We start from the raw sequence: 19,196 nt of genomic DNA, 5'->3' as shown, positions 1-19,196 counted from the left end.
TGAACAAAGGCTTAATCTACTCACTGATATCTTCAGGATCTTGTCAAACATGACATCTGGAGGCACATGGAAGTCAAAGACAAAGTACTGTTGGAAGATAGAGAAAAATATTGAAATAATCTGGTTTATAAAATTAAGTAATTTCAAACAATGTGGTGGATTTAGACATTATTTAGGTGTTGATACAGCAACTATCATTCTTGCTGTATCAACTCTTGCAGTTGTAATCAGTAAACAGGTAAACAGGCTGTCAAAATGTCTAAAATGACAGATTCCTTTGCTCAGATTTTTCAGCAATCTGAATATAACCTCATTGTAGTAGGGGCAGTTTGTGGACTCCTTCATCGATGTATACTTCTTCTCCTCTCCAATTTCCACACAAACCACAGGATCCATGTTCAAACCAATCAACTGACGGGCCTCGATTACTGTTACACTGATCTGAAATACATTTTAATTTGGATATTAAAAATATAATTAATTAAAAATTATATATTTGAAAAAAAAAAAAAAACATACAAGATATAAAACCCTGAGCTGGTATGTGTCTTACATGCTGACTAAGACTGATGAGGTTGTATTAACGTGGGTGTGGAATCTGTTATGTTTTTATTACTCCAGAATACCAATTAGTCAAGTTTGCTTTAGGGAATCAAATGACAAATGAGCTACAGTATTCTATTGGATCACAGATTCATAAACTTTATGACTCTGTGGCTGCATATGGACAAATAGCAAAGCCACCCTTAGTCAAGAGAAGGAAAATCATAATATTTGTATTTCTAGTTTTAGCTCTTAAATCAGCAGAGCCATCTAATTCAGGTTTGCACAGTTCGAATGAACTATCTCTCTTATTTTCCTTACATTGGCGCTGTCTTTATTACAATTCAAAGCTACATTTTTATGAAACACATTTAAAATAAATAAATAAACTACTCAAAATAACAGAAGCTGGATTCCAGAAGAATGCAGACAATAATACTGCTTATTGTTGCAGTGATTTATTCTGCAAGCGGGTCCCAAAAGTTAATGTAAGAGAAAGACAGAAAGCAGAGTTTCCAACCTCCAGCAAAATATGAACTGTTAGAGATAAGAATTTTTTTTAACAATACCTAAAAACACTTCCACAGCACACATGGGATATATGGATTTCCTGCATTTAAAGGAATTATACAGTGCCGGTACTGAAACGAATTTGCAATTCAACTGCTCAACACAACAGCCATGCAGAGGATAATTAGTAAGTAAACATCAAAGGCTTCTCTGAAACACTGAAGCTCAAGGCCGATGTTGTTTATTTGGGATGGCTCTGTATATTCAGGGCTTTGAGCAGAATACACTACTCAAGGATAAATGCCACTGCCTTGTCTGGTTGGCAATTCAAGGCCTGGAGTTATTGTCTTTTGTAATGTGGGAATGTTATTGAGCTCCCCCTTCCTCTCTGTGTGCTTTCGTCTGTCTTCATACCTGATAATCCACAGGACGCCCTGAACTGGGCTCCATCTTAATGTCAGGCTTTGATCTGAAAAACAAACGTGAAGACCAAACTTAAAACACCTTCAAACTAGGACTGTCAATTGATTAGTCACTTTAATCAAATGAATTACACCGTTGTGGTGTAAAATAAAATAAAGATTAAAATACTGACATGCATACTTGAAACTCAGTAAACAGTTTTTTCTCCTTAAAAAGACAAGCACTCAGAAAAAGGAATACTGAAGGTTTTCTTCTCTGTGACCTTTTAAAAGGATGCAAACAGATAAACTTCAAAAGAGAAGAGTGTACTGCTTTAAAAATACACCAAGTGCACATCAGATATGTGACCTTTTGTTGGAGACGTTAGTGGTTACTGCAGTAACAGAGGCCAGTGAGATGGTATCAGGGTCGAGTCCACCGCCCAGACGCATGGCCTTTCGATCCAGATCTTCTGCATCCAAAATGGCAGCGTCATCTGCGAACAAGAGCACAGTTGATAGTGCATTCGAATTGTACGATTCTTTAGACTTTCCTATTGATGTCCAATGTAAAATCTCCTGAAGCAAAACCAGTAGAGAACTGGATTTAAAGTACAATTAAGGGTAAGGTAATAAAAGTAATAAAAACTGTGATTTCAGCACTAAATTGACCAAAAATGCAGACACAAATATATTTCAGTTGGTTTGTTGTCCTCTCTCAACCAATAAATAAATACATTTGCCTTTCTTGTAAAACCAGCTCTCTAATAATCAGTTATATTTACCTCCTTTTTTGTGGTCATCTTTAGAGATGCGTGTCTTGCCCAGTTTCATGGCTGAAAACACTCCTTTTCCTGTCCTACGATATAAAACAAACATTCAGATGGGCATGAATGGGGGAAAAAAGTGACATTATTTGCATTGATTCATTTTTAATCACCTCTACCTCTGGGCCTCCCAAACACTGAATAATTTATACCAGTTTAAACTCAGAAATATGATTATGTTACATAGATATTGTATAAAAAGCAGTGAACCATCTGGATACTTTCCACAATTCAATAAAATAAATTATTAATACATAGGTAGTGCAATAGATAGGTGTTCAAGTATCAAAATGGTTCCCATATACAAATGTTTGATCTACAGGTCAAGTTTTATCTTTGTTTTGATGTATTCATTCTCTTATAGGCACTGCTGGAGAGCAATCAAATCATCACTACTGGAGCACGACAGGTTTTGCCATGATGGAAAATTTCTGTGATATTTATCACTCAGACGAGACACTCGTTTCAACAGCGAGACCCCACTCACAATAGCCCCAGTGGTGTCCAATAACTCTGCACTGATATTATGGTGATTAGATATCAGTTCACCTACAAAGGCCTGATGATGTCACAGGCCGGCTGGACAAATAACGGTCCTTAATTATTCAACAAGATGGGCACAATTCTCCAATTAGCTGTGATCTGTGGATATAGATTCTTTTTCAGGACAAGATGAGAGAATTCAAAGAGTGAAAATGTATCAAGATCACACTGATTTCTCCATTATGTGGATGTATTACGTAAATCACTAAATAATAGTACATCATCTGTCAAGTCAGGACTGATTATGCAAATACAGATACTTTTCTCAAAACATTATTCTGTAATGTAGTCTTTTTTGCATCTCAGTCTTACGATGGAAGCAGACCCTCTAAAATTTGTATCTTTGAATCACTGCCGTCATCTCAAAGTGACACTGAAGAGAAAATCTTCAGAGCTAACTTTTTAAAATTTTATTCATTAATAGAAAGGAATAAAGATCAGACCTTTTTATTCCTCATAAGTCTAGCAATTTAAACTACTCATGAGTCAAACACCCCTCTAAAATAGATACGCAGTCAAACAAGAAGTTATATCAAACAAATGAGTGTTAATATGAGATCAGAGTATAAAAATTTCATCATATGCATCAGGCATGTTTTTTTTTTTTTTAAGTGCACCAGGTCACAAAAAGATACACACTACACACACACACACACACACACACACACACACACATTTTTATAAAACAAGCAAAATTAAGCTTTGAATTATTTTTTTATCAACAGAACTTGATACAGATTAAGCAGGTTTAGTTTAACAAGGTTTTGAACTGCGCAATAGAACAAACTCACTCACATATACAGGATACTCACCACGCGCTGACAACCAGCAAAAACTAACCAATAGAGAAATGTGTGCCGAGCCACTCAGGGTATAAAATGAGGAATTCCTCACTAGTGTACTATATGCCCATTTTCAGTTGCTTGTCCATATCAAAGCAAAACACACAGGCAAAGAGACACTTCTCAGACTAAACGGGACGTCCACAATAAGGGAGAACCTGAGATGATGACCAGGTATGAGTGAAAAAGTAACAGGAGAGTATGTGACCTCACACACATACACACACAGACACATAACAACACTCCCATTCACTCACTCTCACTCTCTTACAGATGTGTCTGATATAATTACCCATATTACATAAAGTAAAAATTACTGTTGTATACATCTACTAAATGTTTCATAGGGAGCAAATCAGCATATTAAAATGATTTCTGAAGGATCACGTGACACTGAAAACTGGATTAATGAAAATTCAACTTTGCCATCACAATAATTAATTACAAATAATTGTAATAATATTTCACAACAGTGCTGTTTGTGATGTATTTTTGATTAAAATAAAATGACCAATTTACCAATTACAAATGTACTTTGGATATCAGATAATGCATATAAATTGTATTTGGACATAACAGCATATTAACATCAACAATGTCATCTTGGCGTCACCACAAAAAAACAAAAATAAAACAAAAAAACACTAAAATATACAATAAAACACTTCAGACTATGTTTGGACTTTCACTAGAACATTTCCTATGATAAGAGTGGACAAAATCAAGAAGAAAAGACTGGACTGTATCTAGACATGATAAGGTAACCTAACACTAATTAGAGGATTTTTAGAGCGTGATGAGACCATCTCTGTTTAATCAAAGGCTTCAGTTCAGCAGTCAAGAAGAAACAGGCAACCCACAGATGCGACTTGACAACGCAAACAACGGCAGTTCTGCAGGTCTTTGGGATTTGCTGGAGCTACTTCTGTGCCACATGAAATAGCCTTACTGTACTGTATGTAGGCCAGACATTACTAACTTGTTTAGTCTACATAGGATGTTCAGTAAATTATCAGTCTGATGGACAGCGTTGCTACAGAGAACAAAGCCAGAGTTTCACATTGCGCTCTGAGCAGCACACAATGGAGCAGACACAATTTTTTATGCCTAGGAGAAGGACATTGGTGAACACTGTCAATCAATGAAGCACTTGAGACATTTAATTCCTTCATTAAATGCCAAATGCTGCACTTTTATTTGGATTTCACATAGTCTGTCTCAGTCTACTGTATCTATATTGACTGGACCATCTGTGTGAAACCTCTGCACAACGACAATCCCATTTTAATAAAGATTGTAATCCCCCTTCCCCCAGTTTAATGAAGAGTGACCTTTGCATATAATTTAGTGTGTGGGGGTGAGCTCAAGTGACATTTTAGATATTATGAGTGAAGATGCTAAACTGGTATGCAACTGGTAGGCAATTATTCTAAACCCTGTTTAAGATTTATGATCTGTACCTGTAACATAATACAAACAATACAACAACTGTCAACACTATATGAAAGGAGAGAACATGACACCTGGGAGAGAAATGTGAAAGGCATTTCATTTGTATTTGCTTGAGGCATTCAGACGTGATGGAATATGAGCACAAATAAATATAATGAAATCCTCAAATGTGGCATACTGTAGTATGTCAAGACTACACAAAAAGTTATAGTAAGACTGAACATAAATTATCATTCAAAAGACTCTTATGCTCACCAAGGCTTGAATTATTTAATCAAAAACTACAGGAAAACAGTAATATTATGAAAAATTATTTAGAATTCAAAATAACTGCTTTCTATTTTAAAGGTGCCATAGAATGCATTGACAGAATATTTTAAATTGTTCTCTGATATCTACATAGAAGGTATGTGGATTAGGTAAGGGCAATAACTCTCCAGAAACAGTTTTACATTTCCATTTACAACCCTAGGATTTCTCCCCAGAATGAAACAGTCTGTTATAGGCTTATGTGGAAGGATGAATAATAATGTTGAGCTCTGCTCTGATTGGCTGTTTCACAGTGTGGCTCATTTCAGGAGCTCATAGGAAGGAAACACAGGGAAAATACAGTATATATTTCAATACTTTCTTGCGCAGTTATATCATTGGGTAATTATACTGTAAATAAAATGCGGGCATCAGCATTTATTTGCTTTCCGTGCCTTTCTGAATTCAGACACCAGCCCATCTCTGCACTTCACATCCCCTGCACAGCCTGGAACATAGCATTTATTTCCATGATCTGCCATTTTCGCTGTTGTCCTCGCTTGTTTCTTCACAATACCTGCAGAACTTCTGATGGTTTGGCTGGCGGCTGGCCTAGAACATGGGCGTGTAAATGTAAATGTTGGGGGCGTAACTATTAGTGATCCCAACTGTTACGTAACAGTCGGTGTTATGTTCTAATTCGCCTATTTTTCAGTGGTCTTTTTTAATCACGAGATTTACATAAGAAGGAGGAAACTATATGGTGTTTGAGGCTCACTGTATGTCATTTCCATGTACAGAACTCTTATTATTCAACTATGCCAAGGCAAATACAGTTTTCCATTCTACGGCACCTTTAATGTTTTAAAATATCATTTATTCCTGTGATGGCAAAGCTGAATTTTTTGCAGTTAATACTCTAGTCTTCAGTGTCACATCATGATCCTTCAGAAATCATTCTAATATGCTGATTTGGTGCTCAAAATTATTATTATTTTTATTATTATTATCAATGTTGAAAACACTTGTGCCGTTTAATATTTTTATGGAAACCATGATACATTTTTAGGATTCTTTGATGAATAGAAAGTTCAAAATAATAGCATTTATTTCAAATATAAATCTTTTGTAACATAATAAACGTATTTGTCACTTTTGATCAATTTAATGCATCCTTTCTGAAAGTAAAGTGTTAATTTCTTCCAAACCCCCCCCCCCCCCAAAAAAAATTATGACCAGTACTGTAAACAGTAAAATGCACCACTAGAACTAAGATATTCATTTTACCGAACATTTTTCTGTGCTTGTGTGTGAGATCATGTATCTGTGTTGTAATAAACAAAACATTACAACTAAACCAGTTAAATACAATCTTATCCAGGCTTGGAGACTAAATGAACTTTATTTGGCAAGAAAAAGGGCACTGATGCTCAAAAATAGAGAATTCACATCAATGAAAAGTCTCAGAGTATATCACAGGCCATTCCTCAACCATGATACGGAATAAATGCACAGCAACACATTTAAACAGAGATAAAGGGGATGCATTGAAGAGCATAAAGCAGCGTATGAATTATGCATCGCTCAAGCGCTTGGGAGACCTTGGTGTCTGAGGCTAGTTGCTCTAGCCACATAAACAGAAACTCAAAGCATGCTCTTTGTCAAATCACTAATTAGAACAAAGTTATTTTTCCCTCTGGGTCACTCTAAAATTATAAATATAAATAGATCGGCTTCTTCAATTTTAAACAATTAGACGGTTTAAACACTATTCAGCAGAGACATGAATATACTGAGGTGTTTGGTTTAATATGAGTCTCTTTTGTATTTTTGTCATTTTTTCCATTTACAGCAATGCGTAAATGAATAAGAAGCACAATTCTGTTTCATTAATGTGATGAATTATTAAACAATGAGCGCCTTTGAGCTTTTGTGCCCTACTTTCTAAAGTGTATGTGGGGGTTCAAAGTTTTATGCAAGGAGGAGAAAAATACAGAAGAATGGAACGATCGAGAATGAACATTAAACTTCAACAAAGACAGGGAACTAAATCACTAGAGTAATGCCACAGCTCTAAAGTGACGAACATCCCTGTGCAAATGCCCTTGTTCTGTAAAGTTCAATTTGACTGTAAGCTATCACCTGTCATTGTACCAAGCTCAAGAGAATAACGCTCCTTCTCTCATGATTAAACTTGCCTTACAAACAGCAGGCTATGAGAATGAATCTGATCAGAACTGGGAATTCCAACAACTTAAACCAATCTAAGGTGGTTAGATGATTTAAACCAGTTTAGTTGGTCGTCAAGCTGGCATTAGGTTTTGCTATTCAGCCAGCTAGCTGAAATAAATTCCCAAAACCCTTCTAAAACCATCAAAAAAGACCAGCATAAATAGCTGGGCCAGGCTGGGTGACAAGTAAGCCAGAATAAACTGTTTTTCTCCCTGCAGGGTGGTAATTCCTGCTTTACTAAACATGAAAGCACCTGTTATAATGCTGAGGATAAACATGCAATATCCTCCATATATGATAATGATGTTGCACACAAAAGGCTGACAGAAGCTGGATGGTCCAGTTGAGGCATCAAAAACTTTATCAAGCTTGTTCAGTGATGCAGGTGCTTTTTGTGGAGCTCTTCAAATAACATGTGAAAGATAAAAAACAAAACCCTTGTCAAATATAAGACTTTAGATGCATCACACATTTACATAGTAATGCAAATCCATCACTGCTATTTAAATCTAGCCTTGGATACAAGACACATACCTAGTCCAATACTGGGAAAAGAGAAAAAGGATTTACCTGGATTTTGGCATGAATTACACTGATCATTAAACTGATCCCATCTTCAACTAAGTCACAACAACAGATAAACACAGTCTCCGTAAACAAAAGAGTCCAATCAATGAGATAGAACTAGAGATATTGGTCAGGGCTGCCCTGCAATTCACAAGATGCATTGCCCGATGCAAAAAAAGAGAGAAACTGTCAGTGTTTCTTGCTATTTTTTTTTTTTTTTTTTCAGGATTTTTTTTTTTTTGGCATACAATTTCCTGCAACTGTCCATGGACACTGGACTGTTACATATAGAATATCTGAGTATGGAAAGCACAGTTTCAGTGCAAGTCCAAGTAGGCAGACTCAGGGGTGGTGATGGCGCAGTGGATAAGACACATGCCTTTGGTGTGAGAGACCCGGGTTCGAATCCACTGAGACACCAATGTGTCCCTGAGCAAGACACTTAACCATCTAGTTGCTCCAGAGGCGTGCGACCTCTGACATATATAGCAATTGTAAGTCGCTTTGGATAAAAGCGTCAGCTAAATGAATAAAAAAAAATGTAAATGTCATAACTCTATAGCAGGGGCTCTCAAAGTCTACATTAAAAGGTCTAAATCTGAATTTTCATCAGTGTCAAAGGTCCGGACCAATTGGTTATTACAAAACTTGTTTTTAATAAACACACAGTAGCCTACATAACATGCATAACAAATAAACACAAATTTAAAATAATAAAAATAAAGTGCCCTTTACATTTAAAATACATGAATAACAAGTGCAAAAGTGGCAAAACAATGCATTTAAGTGTCTGCAATAGAGGTCGACCGCGAATAATAATATTTAGAAATCAGGGCAGCCGATAGCCAATATTAGATGCTGATTTTTTTTTTTTTTTTGCCGATATGACAACAATTGTCATGAAGGAAAAGTTTCAATATCTCGCCTTCGCTTTCATTTCGGACCATCTCCAAAAAGACATTTAAAAACTAAACAAATGATTTACAAGTTTAACATGCGTTTATCAAAGGAAATATAAATGAATGAATCAATGAATGATGCATTTATATAGCGCATTTATTGTGTATTGCCGAATTTGCTGTACACCCAAAGCGCTTTACAATCATGTGGGGGGGTCTCTCCTCAACCACCACCAGTGTGCAGCATCCACTTGGATGATGCGACGGCAGCCACAGGACAACGGCGCCAGTGCGCTCACCACACACCAGCTACAGGTGGAGAGGAGAGTGTGATAGAGCCAATCAAGTGGATGGCGATTACTAGGAGGCCATGATTGATAAGGGCCAGTGGAGGGAATTTGGCCAGGACACCGGGGTTACACCCCTACTCTTTACGAGAAGTGCCATGGGATTTTTAGTGACCACAGAGAGTCAGGACCTCGGTTTAACGTCTCATCCGAAAGATGGAAACTGCTCTTGAAATACGAAATGGACACGGCTCCGGATTGAATTCCCTCCGGGTCCGGAGAAGCACTGCTCTATAAGGAAAGAAACGAGAGTGAAAGAGAAAAGCTAGAAAGAGATAAAGCCGATAGATGGGAGAGAGAGAGAGGTAGAGATGAGAGAGGGGTCTAATCATTAGAGAGGACTAGCAGTTACTTCAGATCAGACGCTTCACCACGTCCCACTGGGTCCCGGCAACTTCAGCCGTAAAACAAACACACACACACGCACACACACACTTTCTTCATAGAGAAACTCCAAAAAACTCTCACACACTTTTAAAAGTACAACTGTACAACTAAGACTTGTAATTAATAATGAAACAGCACCAGGAATGGTTCAAGTGAGGACAGATGGATATATTATTAAAATGTCAAGTAACCTTAAAAAAAAAAGTGGAAACCTTTTTTAATTATTTAGTATGTCAATTAACATGACTACATAATGTTACAATAACTTTTAAGTTTCTAAAAGAAATCTCTAAAGATAATTGTTCAGTTTACAGACTGTTTAAACTTTATAAGTAGATACACAAATACATGCATTTTGTAATTAAAATTGATTCTTCAAAGTGGTAAAAGACGCTAATTGCTGTGAAATGCAAAGTAGTAGTAAAGCCAGACTCTTAAAAGAATATTCAGTTCATAACTACTGTAGGAAGAAACTTGGACAAAAAAACATAGGCTTTAACTCTTTGAAAAGTCTCAAGGTCTTTGAAAGAGTAACTCTCTGTGTGAGCTCAAAAGTCATCCATAAAGCATGAAAGACAGTGGTTTTGTGCTCACTCTTTCTGGTCAGAAACAGCAAATATGTTGTATAAGGTCTCCAAATTCATTGTTTGCATGCTAGTGTGCAGAAAGTAGTAGAGAAAAGAAACTAACTTTTCTGTTGTGCATGTGTGTGTTTGTTTGACTGACTAGCAGCTGTCATCTATGCCAACTATGCAATGCATAATGAGCTATCATATCACATCCTATTTATTCAGACCTGAACAATTCCTTGTGTTCTCTCCTCTCACCGTCTCTTCTCTTTTACTCAGTTAATTAATGCTAAATTGATACAGGCTAAAGTTGCTTTATTAATAGCTCTCTAACAAGAAATGATCCTGCATGACGATCAGGCCCATATCGAAGAGGCAACACAAACAGAGTAGCATATATATATAAAATGCCCAAGTAGGAGCATCACTTTTTTATTATCAGAGTGAAGACATAAGAAGTCACGATAATATGGAAAATTTGAAGTTTAAATGAAATAGATTGTCTTCATGGAGATTTAATTTAAATAATAAATAAAAACTGAGTAAGCAAGCAAGGGTAATCAGAACTGATAAACAGCTCTCATAAAACACTTGCTAAAGACAACATCAATCTAAAACAGATGGAATACTTGAATTCCAGGATTACTATTTGTTTCAATAAAAATAAGATTTATTGGTTGAATACTAATTAATTCCCAATATCAAATACAAGATCTAAATGAAATGAGGCTTTCAAATCTCTTGAGGCTGCTTTAATTGACCTAGTAGTAACTTTAAACAACTTTCCCAATATAGATTTTTCTAGCAGTGATCATCCATATGCATCAGCATGTAAACACTAATGGTGCCCACGCACAAACCATGATGGAGTACGTTTGTGTCTGTGTATGGTGATAATTTATAGATCAGAGGACCTGTGGAGACTAGAAGGCTTAGTGGAAATCAATGTATCCCACACATTCCAGTCATCCATGTCTTCATCATTCAGCAAAAATGTCCACACAGTGAAAAGATGCGCTAATAAGATTATTAATACGATGATCAAATGTATATTTTTAGTTAGAGTACTTCTTTATTACTTAATCTAATTTCCTCCTCATTATCCTCTTCCTCACCATTATCATCAAAGAGGATGAGGATGAGGGTGATTGTGTTAACTGTGGCTGGCTAAGATGACACACTTACTTGCGGAATGTGGGAATCCCGTGGATAGAACGTCCAGGTGATGTCCCAGAGCTCTGGCTGCGTCCAGAGAGTAGACTGTCTGTCTCAAACTGGAAAGTTCCATCACAGTCATCTGGAATATCAAGGAACTCACCATCGCTCCATACCTTCACACTTCCGTCCATGGTCTGATATTTGATCTCTATGGAAATACTTGTCTGAAATAAAAATAATAAATAAATAAAAGAAAATTAATTATTCATATTTATGTCAAATAATTAATACAGCCAGTACATATTTATTTCACTTTTTTTTTTTTTACTTGTTTTCAAGATTACTGATTATAATATAAATTGAAATATATAAATATAATATTAAATAAATCTAATAATGAAAAATATAAATATGTCTTATTGTGCATTTTATTTAAAGTAAGTTCTGTACAAAACTGAGCTTAATTACTAAGTAAACGCTAACTAGTTCACAGGTTTCACAAGCAATAAAGACACTGAAGAGGGGTAAAACGTTAGGTGTTAGAGTTAAGTGTTAGGGTTAGGGTCATGCTAACCCATGTGGCAGTATCAGTCTGTCAGCATCAGTTACCCTTTCCTTCTCATGTTTACAAACTCATTAGAAGGAACAAGGAACAATTTAGCCTCAGTCCAACGTATCCCTGTCAACTGCCTGATGGTCACTTCTCCCAGGGGTAAATGTCATACAAAAGTGGGAACCTGAGCCCTGTTGCAACTTTACTTAGATATAACTCCTGCTTTAATTAACCAAGACAAATTTCAAGCTTTCCTAAGGTCTCATCTCAACGGAAAAAAAAACCATCAAAAGACTAAGTTGCATGAAAGTGGTATAATTTTGCTTACATTATTTCATAATAAGTAGCTTTTTTGATGCAACAATCACATAAATGTTACAATATTGTAAGTTTTGCTCTGAGTAGAGTAAGAAATAGGAATGGAGGAGAAATGTCTGAACAGAATAATGTCTGAACAAAACATTACTAAGGACCAGTCAGTGTTCATAGTATCATAGCAATGCAGCAGATCAACAAAGGAGGACGTTTAATATAACACCTCCACCTAAACCGATACATTTTATCATAGAGCTGCTATTAATTATCCTGACACATAGAGATGAGCAGGATCCATATGGAAAACAACCTGCGCATGATGGTGGATATCACAGAGAGAGAGAGAGAAATAAAACTGAATAGTCCCTTATAGCCACGGAGTAGACATGTAACCATGACAACAATTTTTTGTGCAAGTTTTGCAAAACCAGACCCCTGTGGTGAAATATGTGAATGGATGTTTTTGTGAGTGGGTGTGTTATATGAAAAAAAAAGAAAATTTCTGATCTGTCAGACCAGAACATAAACATGCACACACTGCCTGCAATCCTCACGTCTCACCCGTATGGCTGTGTTATTGTCATCAATAAGAGTGTCAGACACCTCCAAGTGACCCTCCTCCACCACCTTCTGCAGAACCATGCGGAAAGTGCCAATTAACCTGCAAACACACACACACACACAAAAGAGTCAGACAGCTGTGTTAAATAACAATCTAATACTTCCCTTCACTTACTTTGGTCTGGCCCAATGTGCACTGAGCTTATAATGGTGGTTTGGTCACAGAGAGGAAAATACACTGTGACAACTACAAAGAGAATGAAAAATAGCAAAACTGTGAAACACACACACACACACACACACACACAGACACATAGACTCTATACATGAAATAAAATATTTGAAGCTGAGACGAATATCGTGAAATTTAAAGACAATATCTTTACATTTTATATCTATTTTTTTAACAAATGTACTGTCTGTTATTATTAACAGTCAGCCATGACTAATTATACTATTGTTTAAAGTCTAAGATTTTTCAATAATAAACAGAAAATACAGTAAAAACAGTAATATTATTAAATACTTTTCTTTTTAAAATAAATTTGCAATTTTTTCTATATTTTAAAACGTAATTTATTGCTGTGATGACAAAGGCGAAGGTTTCATCCTTTAAAAATCCTTCAGAAATGCTGAAAATTTTGCATCACACTTGAAAATGGTTGTGCTGTTTAATATTTTGTGGAATCTGCACTGTAAAAAATTATCGTGATTTAACGGTAAAAAACTGTGAAAATGCTACGGTAAAAACCTGTTACATGGTTAACGGAAACTTCCTGTAAAATTTACAGGGAAAAACCATAAACTGATGTTCCCAGAATTCCCTGCGTTCCATTTCAAATTCTGTTTGAATTTGACGTTTTTTCTTTGAAATAACTATGTTTCTTCTTAGTTTTTTCTTATCAGTTATGTTTATTAGGGTTGTATGTTACATCTAATGTTGTTAAATTAATGTTTATAGCATATTTCATTTTAAGGAGTCTCACCATGATGGTGTTTAGTGCTTGTATGAATGACACTGCATCTGCACCTTCTGTAAATGCTATTGTTTAAAAGTTGCATGTTATGGGCTTTGGCTCATCATGTGACTTTCTCATCATCACCTGCATTTGGTGGTTGTCAGTGTATTTCAAAAGAACAAAACAGATTTCAGTACTTTAATAGGTTGGTATATTAAGATTATATCAGTTAAAGAAATTACGGTATTTAACTGTAAATTTAAGTTAAAACCGTAAAACCTAAAATGTTGCTACTGTATTTTATACGGTAGAATTCTGGCAACCACAGCTGCCAGTATTTTACCGTGAATTTGACAGATTTTTTTTTACAGTGTGTAATACATTTCTCCAGGCTTCTTTGACAAATAGAAAGTTCAATATATCAGCTTTTATTTTAAGGAAACCTTTTGTAACAATTAAAAAGTAATTACTGTTTTGACTAATTTAATAATAAAAGTATTAATTACTGTAAAACCAAAAAAATTGCATTCAAATAAAAATAGCTTTTATAAGACTGAACTTTTATGGGTTTTACGAGATCCCCCGCCCCCAACACACACACACACACACACACAGAAAAGCATTATTCATTTATTTTTAGTTAGGAAACCGCCTTTAACAGCATTAAAAAAAATAATTGGGAAAATTCTTCTAAATTGGCTGTGTAGTTTTAAAGAAGTACCATTATTAAATTATATATATTTTATAATTGTTTAATCAATCCTGAATACTTTCCCCTCTATGAATCATGTAGACATTTTCCAATAAAAAAATGGTATTGAACAAGAAAGCTGCAATCACTCCCAGTCCCCTCCACACAAAAACATGCTTTTAATGTAACCACGATGTCTGTCGTGAATTTAGAAGCTAACAATTCAGACATAAGAAGACACATGGGCGATAGTGATGTGTCTTTGTTCTGATTGTTAACTCAACTCTCTGTATGAAAAGTGACAGGCAGTGAAGAAAAGCAATCAGAACCTCTGGACTGACCAATTAAATGCCACATGTAGTTAGCTTACACACACTCTCTCTTGTCTATTACTGCATCACTGTCTGCAAGAGAAAGACAGGCGGGTCTATCCATGTAGTCAGGGAATTTGAGAAGAAGACACATCAAACCATTTAAACTGCAAACAGTTTTAGCACCTGCCTCTGAGCTACAGCTGTATTCGGATGTGAAATGACACACTCAGCACATTGTTCGTCCAGAGGGACTCGATAAAGGAAAAACGAGCATTGTGATTGATATGTGCCCAGTTCAGTGGTGAAATAATGGCTTTGTGACTGTCGGTGAACCGCATGCATCCACGGGTGAATAATTCACTGATCCTGGATCAGGTTCTGGCTCCCGATCAACTTTTCTAAAGACCCCACATACATTATTGATCCTCTGAACAAACAACAGACAATTGACTTTCATCTGCTCCATAATTTACTGCATCCTGCCTTGTCAAGTCACTAGACTTTTGTTGAAGAGGTCAGAACTGGAGAATTCACAAGCCTTTGACTAACTGTGTGAGGGTTTAGAAATGAACAGCTAAAAGCTAAAATATCTGTCAATTTGCAGTCATTTTATAACTAGACCATGCATCAATATTCCCATATTTACTAAGGTAATGTAAAAAGAGCATGTTTTTTTCAAGCATTACTCAACCACCAAATTAGTTTCCTACAATATACTGAAACAAATTTAGTCTGATTCGTATGACACAGTCAAGTTGATTTCTGATTATCTGTGATCTGATCTGTTTAAATGCTAACCGTAACCAGTTTTGACTTCTTTTTACTACTTTACTGTTTCTAATATTACCTTTATTGTTATTGTGAAGACCATAAACACCACTGACATTGATATTTACATTTTTACATTTATTCATTTTGCAAGTGCTTTTATCCAAAGCCAAATTCCCAAATTGGGGAATACATCAAGCGATTCATCTTAAAGAGGTAAATAGACACAGGAAGTAATAACAAGTTTCAAGCATTGTTCAAATAAGAACAAGATAGACAGGGAACGAATAAAGAAAAGAGAAGAACACTGAATATTGGACAATGAGCCTTTCTTTAGCTGAAAACTGAGAAAAAATAACTCACAGCAGAGATGTATATGCAGTACCAAGGAACTGCCGAGCAGGAGTTTTCACTTCATTAGTCAGTAACATAATGAGTGGCTGTGTTGGAGCCAGAATTTGACGTTTTTCTGCATATTCGCTGTAGTTGTCATCAGCAGCAGATCCTATTATAGAGCAGGAATGCTCTCTCCTGCACAGCTCTCTCTTCCAGTGATATCAGTAAATTAAATGCATGAAAATGCAGCCCAACTTCTGATATACGTCCACTGACATAAAACGTTACATTACATTGGACTCAAACTTACTTTTAAACTAACTCCCCACTACTTTCTAAAACACAGTGACTATTTATAAGCTGCACATACTTTGGTTAAAAAGTTTGGGGTTCTGTAAGACGTTTAAATGCTTCTCATCTTTGAATGTCTCTCTTTGCCTTCATTTGATCAATAATAGAGCACATTATTATTACAATTTAAAATAAGGTTTCCAATTTTAAGATATTTTAAAATGTAGCTAATTCCCATGATGGCAAAGCTGGATTTTCACCAGCCATTACATCAATCTTCAGTGTCAATCCTTCAGAAATCATTCTTATATGCTAATTTGGTACTCAAGTATTGCAAACATGATGCATCTTTCAGAATTCTTAATAAAGCACAAAAGTGCAATTATCTGAAACAGAAATCTTTTGTAACATTTTACTGTCTTTACTGTCTCTTTTGAGTTGTTTGATTTCTTCTCATATTGACTTTAATTGCAGGACGGCATCCTATTATTGCCTTTGCAGAAATCTCCAATGTCACCACCTGGTGGTCAGTTGCTTGTGAAATAACAACAGCACTGTTGAATGAATCTTCTCAAGGATAGGAAATCTTCATCTCTAATGTATAACCTTAAAGTCTTGCATAAAGAAGAGTTTCTGAGCTACACATTGGTCTCACACCTGGTGTTTTGTCCCGATCTACTGAGCTTGTAAAGCTCGGGATATCACGTGGTGTTTGTCGATACGGTCCGCTACAGTACGTAATGCATATGATGGATAGAAATTACATCTGTAAATAACACACAAATAGCTAATGAGCTGCGTGGTTAACATATGTCACGGTGTCATGTGAATTATTCAGCAGATGCTTTTCTTATACATTGTGATCTATTCACAGGTGTCATTCAGACCACAATAGATGTCTGTGAACTCAAAACAATGCCTATGATAACACCAAAAAAGAGCTGACCATTGATTGTACACCGTAATTAAATTAACTTAATTGTCGTGGTAGATTTTTCTACTGACAGCTGTTGATTTACTAAGTCACGCAGATGCAGCCAAACTGGTTGAAATAGAACTGACTTAGACTGGAATAGACATCAGACTTGCTCACAAGCAAGAGCAACAGAGAATCTGATAACACCACTGCAACCTAACATCTCAACTCAATCTAGAATCTGATGTATTCCAGTGAAACGGCAGGATGTTAACCATATGTACACCCGCACAATCCTACATACACTGACACACTGACATCAGCAGGAGTGTCACACTCTTAAGGACACAGAATTTACACGTCATTCAGTGGAGAACAGCTAGTAATGACTGTCAGCCTATCCACCACCTTTAGAGGAAGACAGTGGATGGAAACACACCACAGCACTCTTTCAAAGAAAGAACAGTGAGGGAAAAACTTAACAGAATGAATACTGACAGGTACAAATACAGAAAAAAACAGCTTCTAGAAAATACTATACCTGGAACCTATACGGTGGATCTCTATCCTGTGCCTGCTCTCTCATTCGTATCTCAAGAATGTTATAAAGTGTCAATTAGAATGGCTTTTTTTTTACTGCCACTCTTCTAAGAAAGAAACTAATAAAACATTATATTAATATTTTAAAACATCTTATTAATTTCTCAGAATTGGACTTTATACCTCACAATTCTGAGAAAAAAGTCAGAAAAGTCGCAATTACCTTTTTTCTTTTTTATTCAGTGGCAGAACTGGGCTTCCATAAAATGAGAGATAAACACTTAGAAATAAACAAATATACTATAATAGTCGTGGTAGATTTTTTTTTACAAATACAATAAATGTTTTATAGCACAAAGCCTGCTGTAGGAATTGTGGCATGTCAAATGTGGCCCCACCCCTGTAGTTGTCATGTGTAATAATATCTCAAAATACCTCAAATTGTCAACACTGCAAATGGACCGTCAAAACAGCATGATTATGAAAACCATTATACAAAGAGTTCAGCAATTATGAGTTATGAGGTCCTATATGGTCAGATGGAAATAACAAAGACGGTGAAAAACAAACAAACCTTAGTTTGTCCAAGAGAATATTTAAACAACCAGTGCTGTGTTTCTGGAGTTTGTTTGGAGACCACAGGGTGAAGCCATGAATGTTAATTACTTGAATTAAATGGAAATGTATTTTGGGCTTTGTTTATAGCCTTGCTTCACTCAACATCTTGTTCAGATTTATTTAATACTGCAATAATTCTTGTACATGTCTTGATTAGATTGTATTTTCTAAACATATACTCTTAAATCTATAGAGATGTGTCAATAAATCTTTTTTAGCTGATCTGATGTTGCATATCAAATGATTGAATTCTCATACCTGTTAGTAAAGACTTTGCTGTAATTAAACACTTGAATCTCCAGCATCTCGTCACCGTCCACTTGACTCCCGATTGGCCAACGGAATGCCTGGAAAACCAACCAAACAAAAATCAATCTGTTCAATCTGTTTAAACAAACTGTACACCTTTCCATGCTAATTATCCACATTATATTGGAATAACATCAAATCCAAAAGAGCTCTAGCACCCCAACACACTATTAGGCTATAATTTCTTATTATATCAAACCAAAACAAGCCAGTTATCTGAATCATTAATGGCATTCCAATAAAACCCTAATCTGAATTAAAAAGGAAGTGTTCTGCAGGAAATCATTAACGACACAACAGGAAATCAGCAGCTGAACGTTATCGGTACTGTGCCATGCTTGGGGATTTAAAGAAGCTTGTTCATGCCTCAGAGTACAATATAAAAAAAGGTAATTGTGAGATAAAGTTGCAAATTTGAAATGTTATGCTGTTTTAAACAGGCATCCATAAGGAACCGAATTTGATTTAACTGTTTTTCTCTATCATGACCAAGCTTCAA

General features: G+C 35.8%; 1 protein-coding gene across 2 annotated transcripts in view; it reads right to left on the bottom strand.

The window, feature by feature from the left end:
- LOC306879890 (otoferlin) overlaps positions 1 to 19,196 on the bottom strand; it is a gene marked incomplete at its 3' end in the record, with an annotated part of 59,174 nt that overhangs the window by 21,666 nt on the left and 18,312 nt on the right. For both annotated transcript variants that reach the window (XM_079433120.1, XM_079433119.1), the window contains exons 3-10: positions 18,647 to 18,735; positions 12,956 to 13,055; positions 11,554 to 11,750; positions 2,240 to 2,313; positions 1,825 to 1,951; positions 1,468 to 1,522; positions 310 to 441; positions 25 to 87 (exon numbers count right to left, since the gene is read on the bottom strand). In XM_079433120.1, coding sequence (XP_079289246.1) covers positions 25 to 87; positions 310 to 441; positions 1,468 to 1,522; positions 1,825 to 1,951; positions 2,240 to 2,313; positions 11,554 to 11,750; positions 12,956 to 13,055; positions 18,647 to 18,735 — 837 coding nt within the window. The remainder of the gene's footprint in view (positions 1 to 24; positions 88 to 309; positions 442 to 1,467; positions 1,523 to 1,824; positions 1,952 to 2,239; positions 2,314 to 11,553; positions 11,751 to 12,955; positions 13,056 to 18,646; positions 18,736 to 19,196) is intronic.

Source organism: Barbus barbus (genome assembly GCF_936440315.1).
Source record: "Barbus barbus genome assembly, chromosome: 14".
Classification (NCBI taxonomy): Eukaryota; Metazoa; Chordata; class Actinopteri; order Cypriniformes; family Cyprinidae; genus Barbus; species Barbus barbus.
This window is presented reverse-complemented; position numbering and strand designations above follow the sequence as displayed.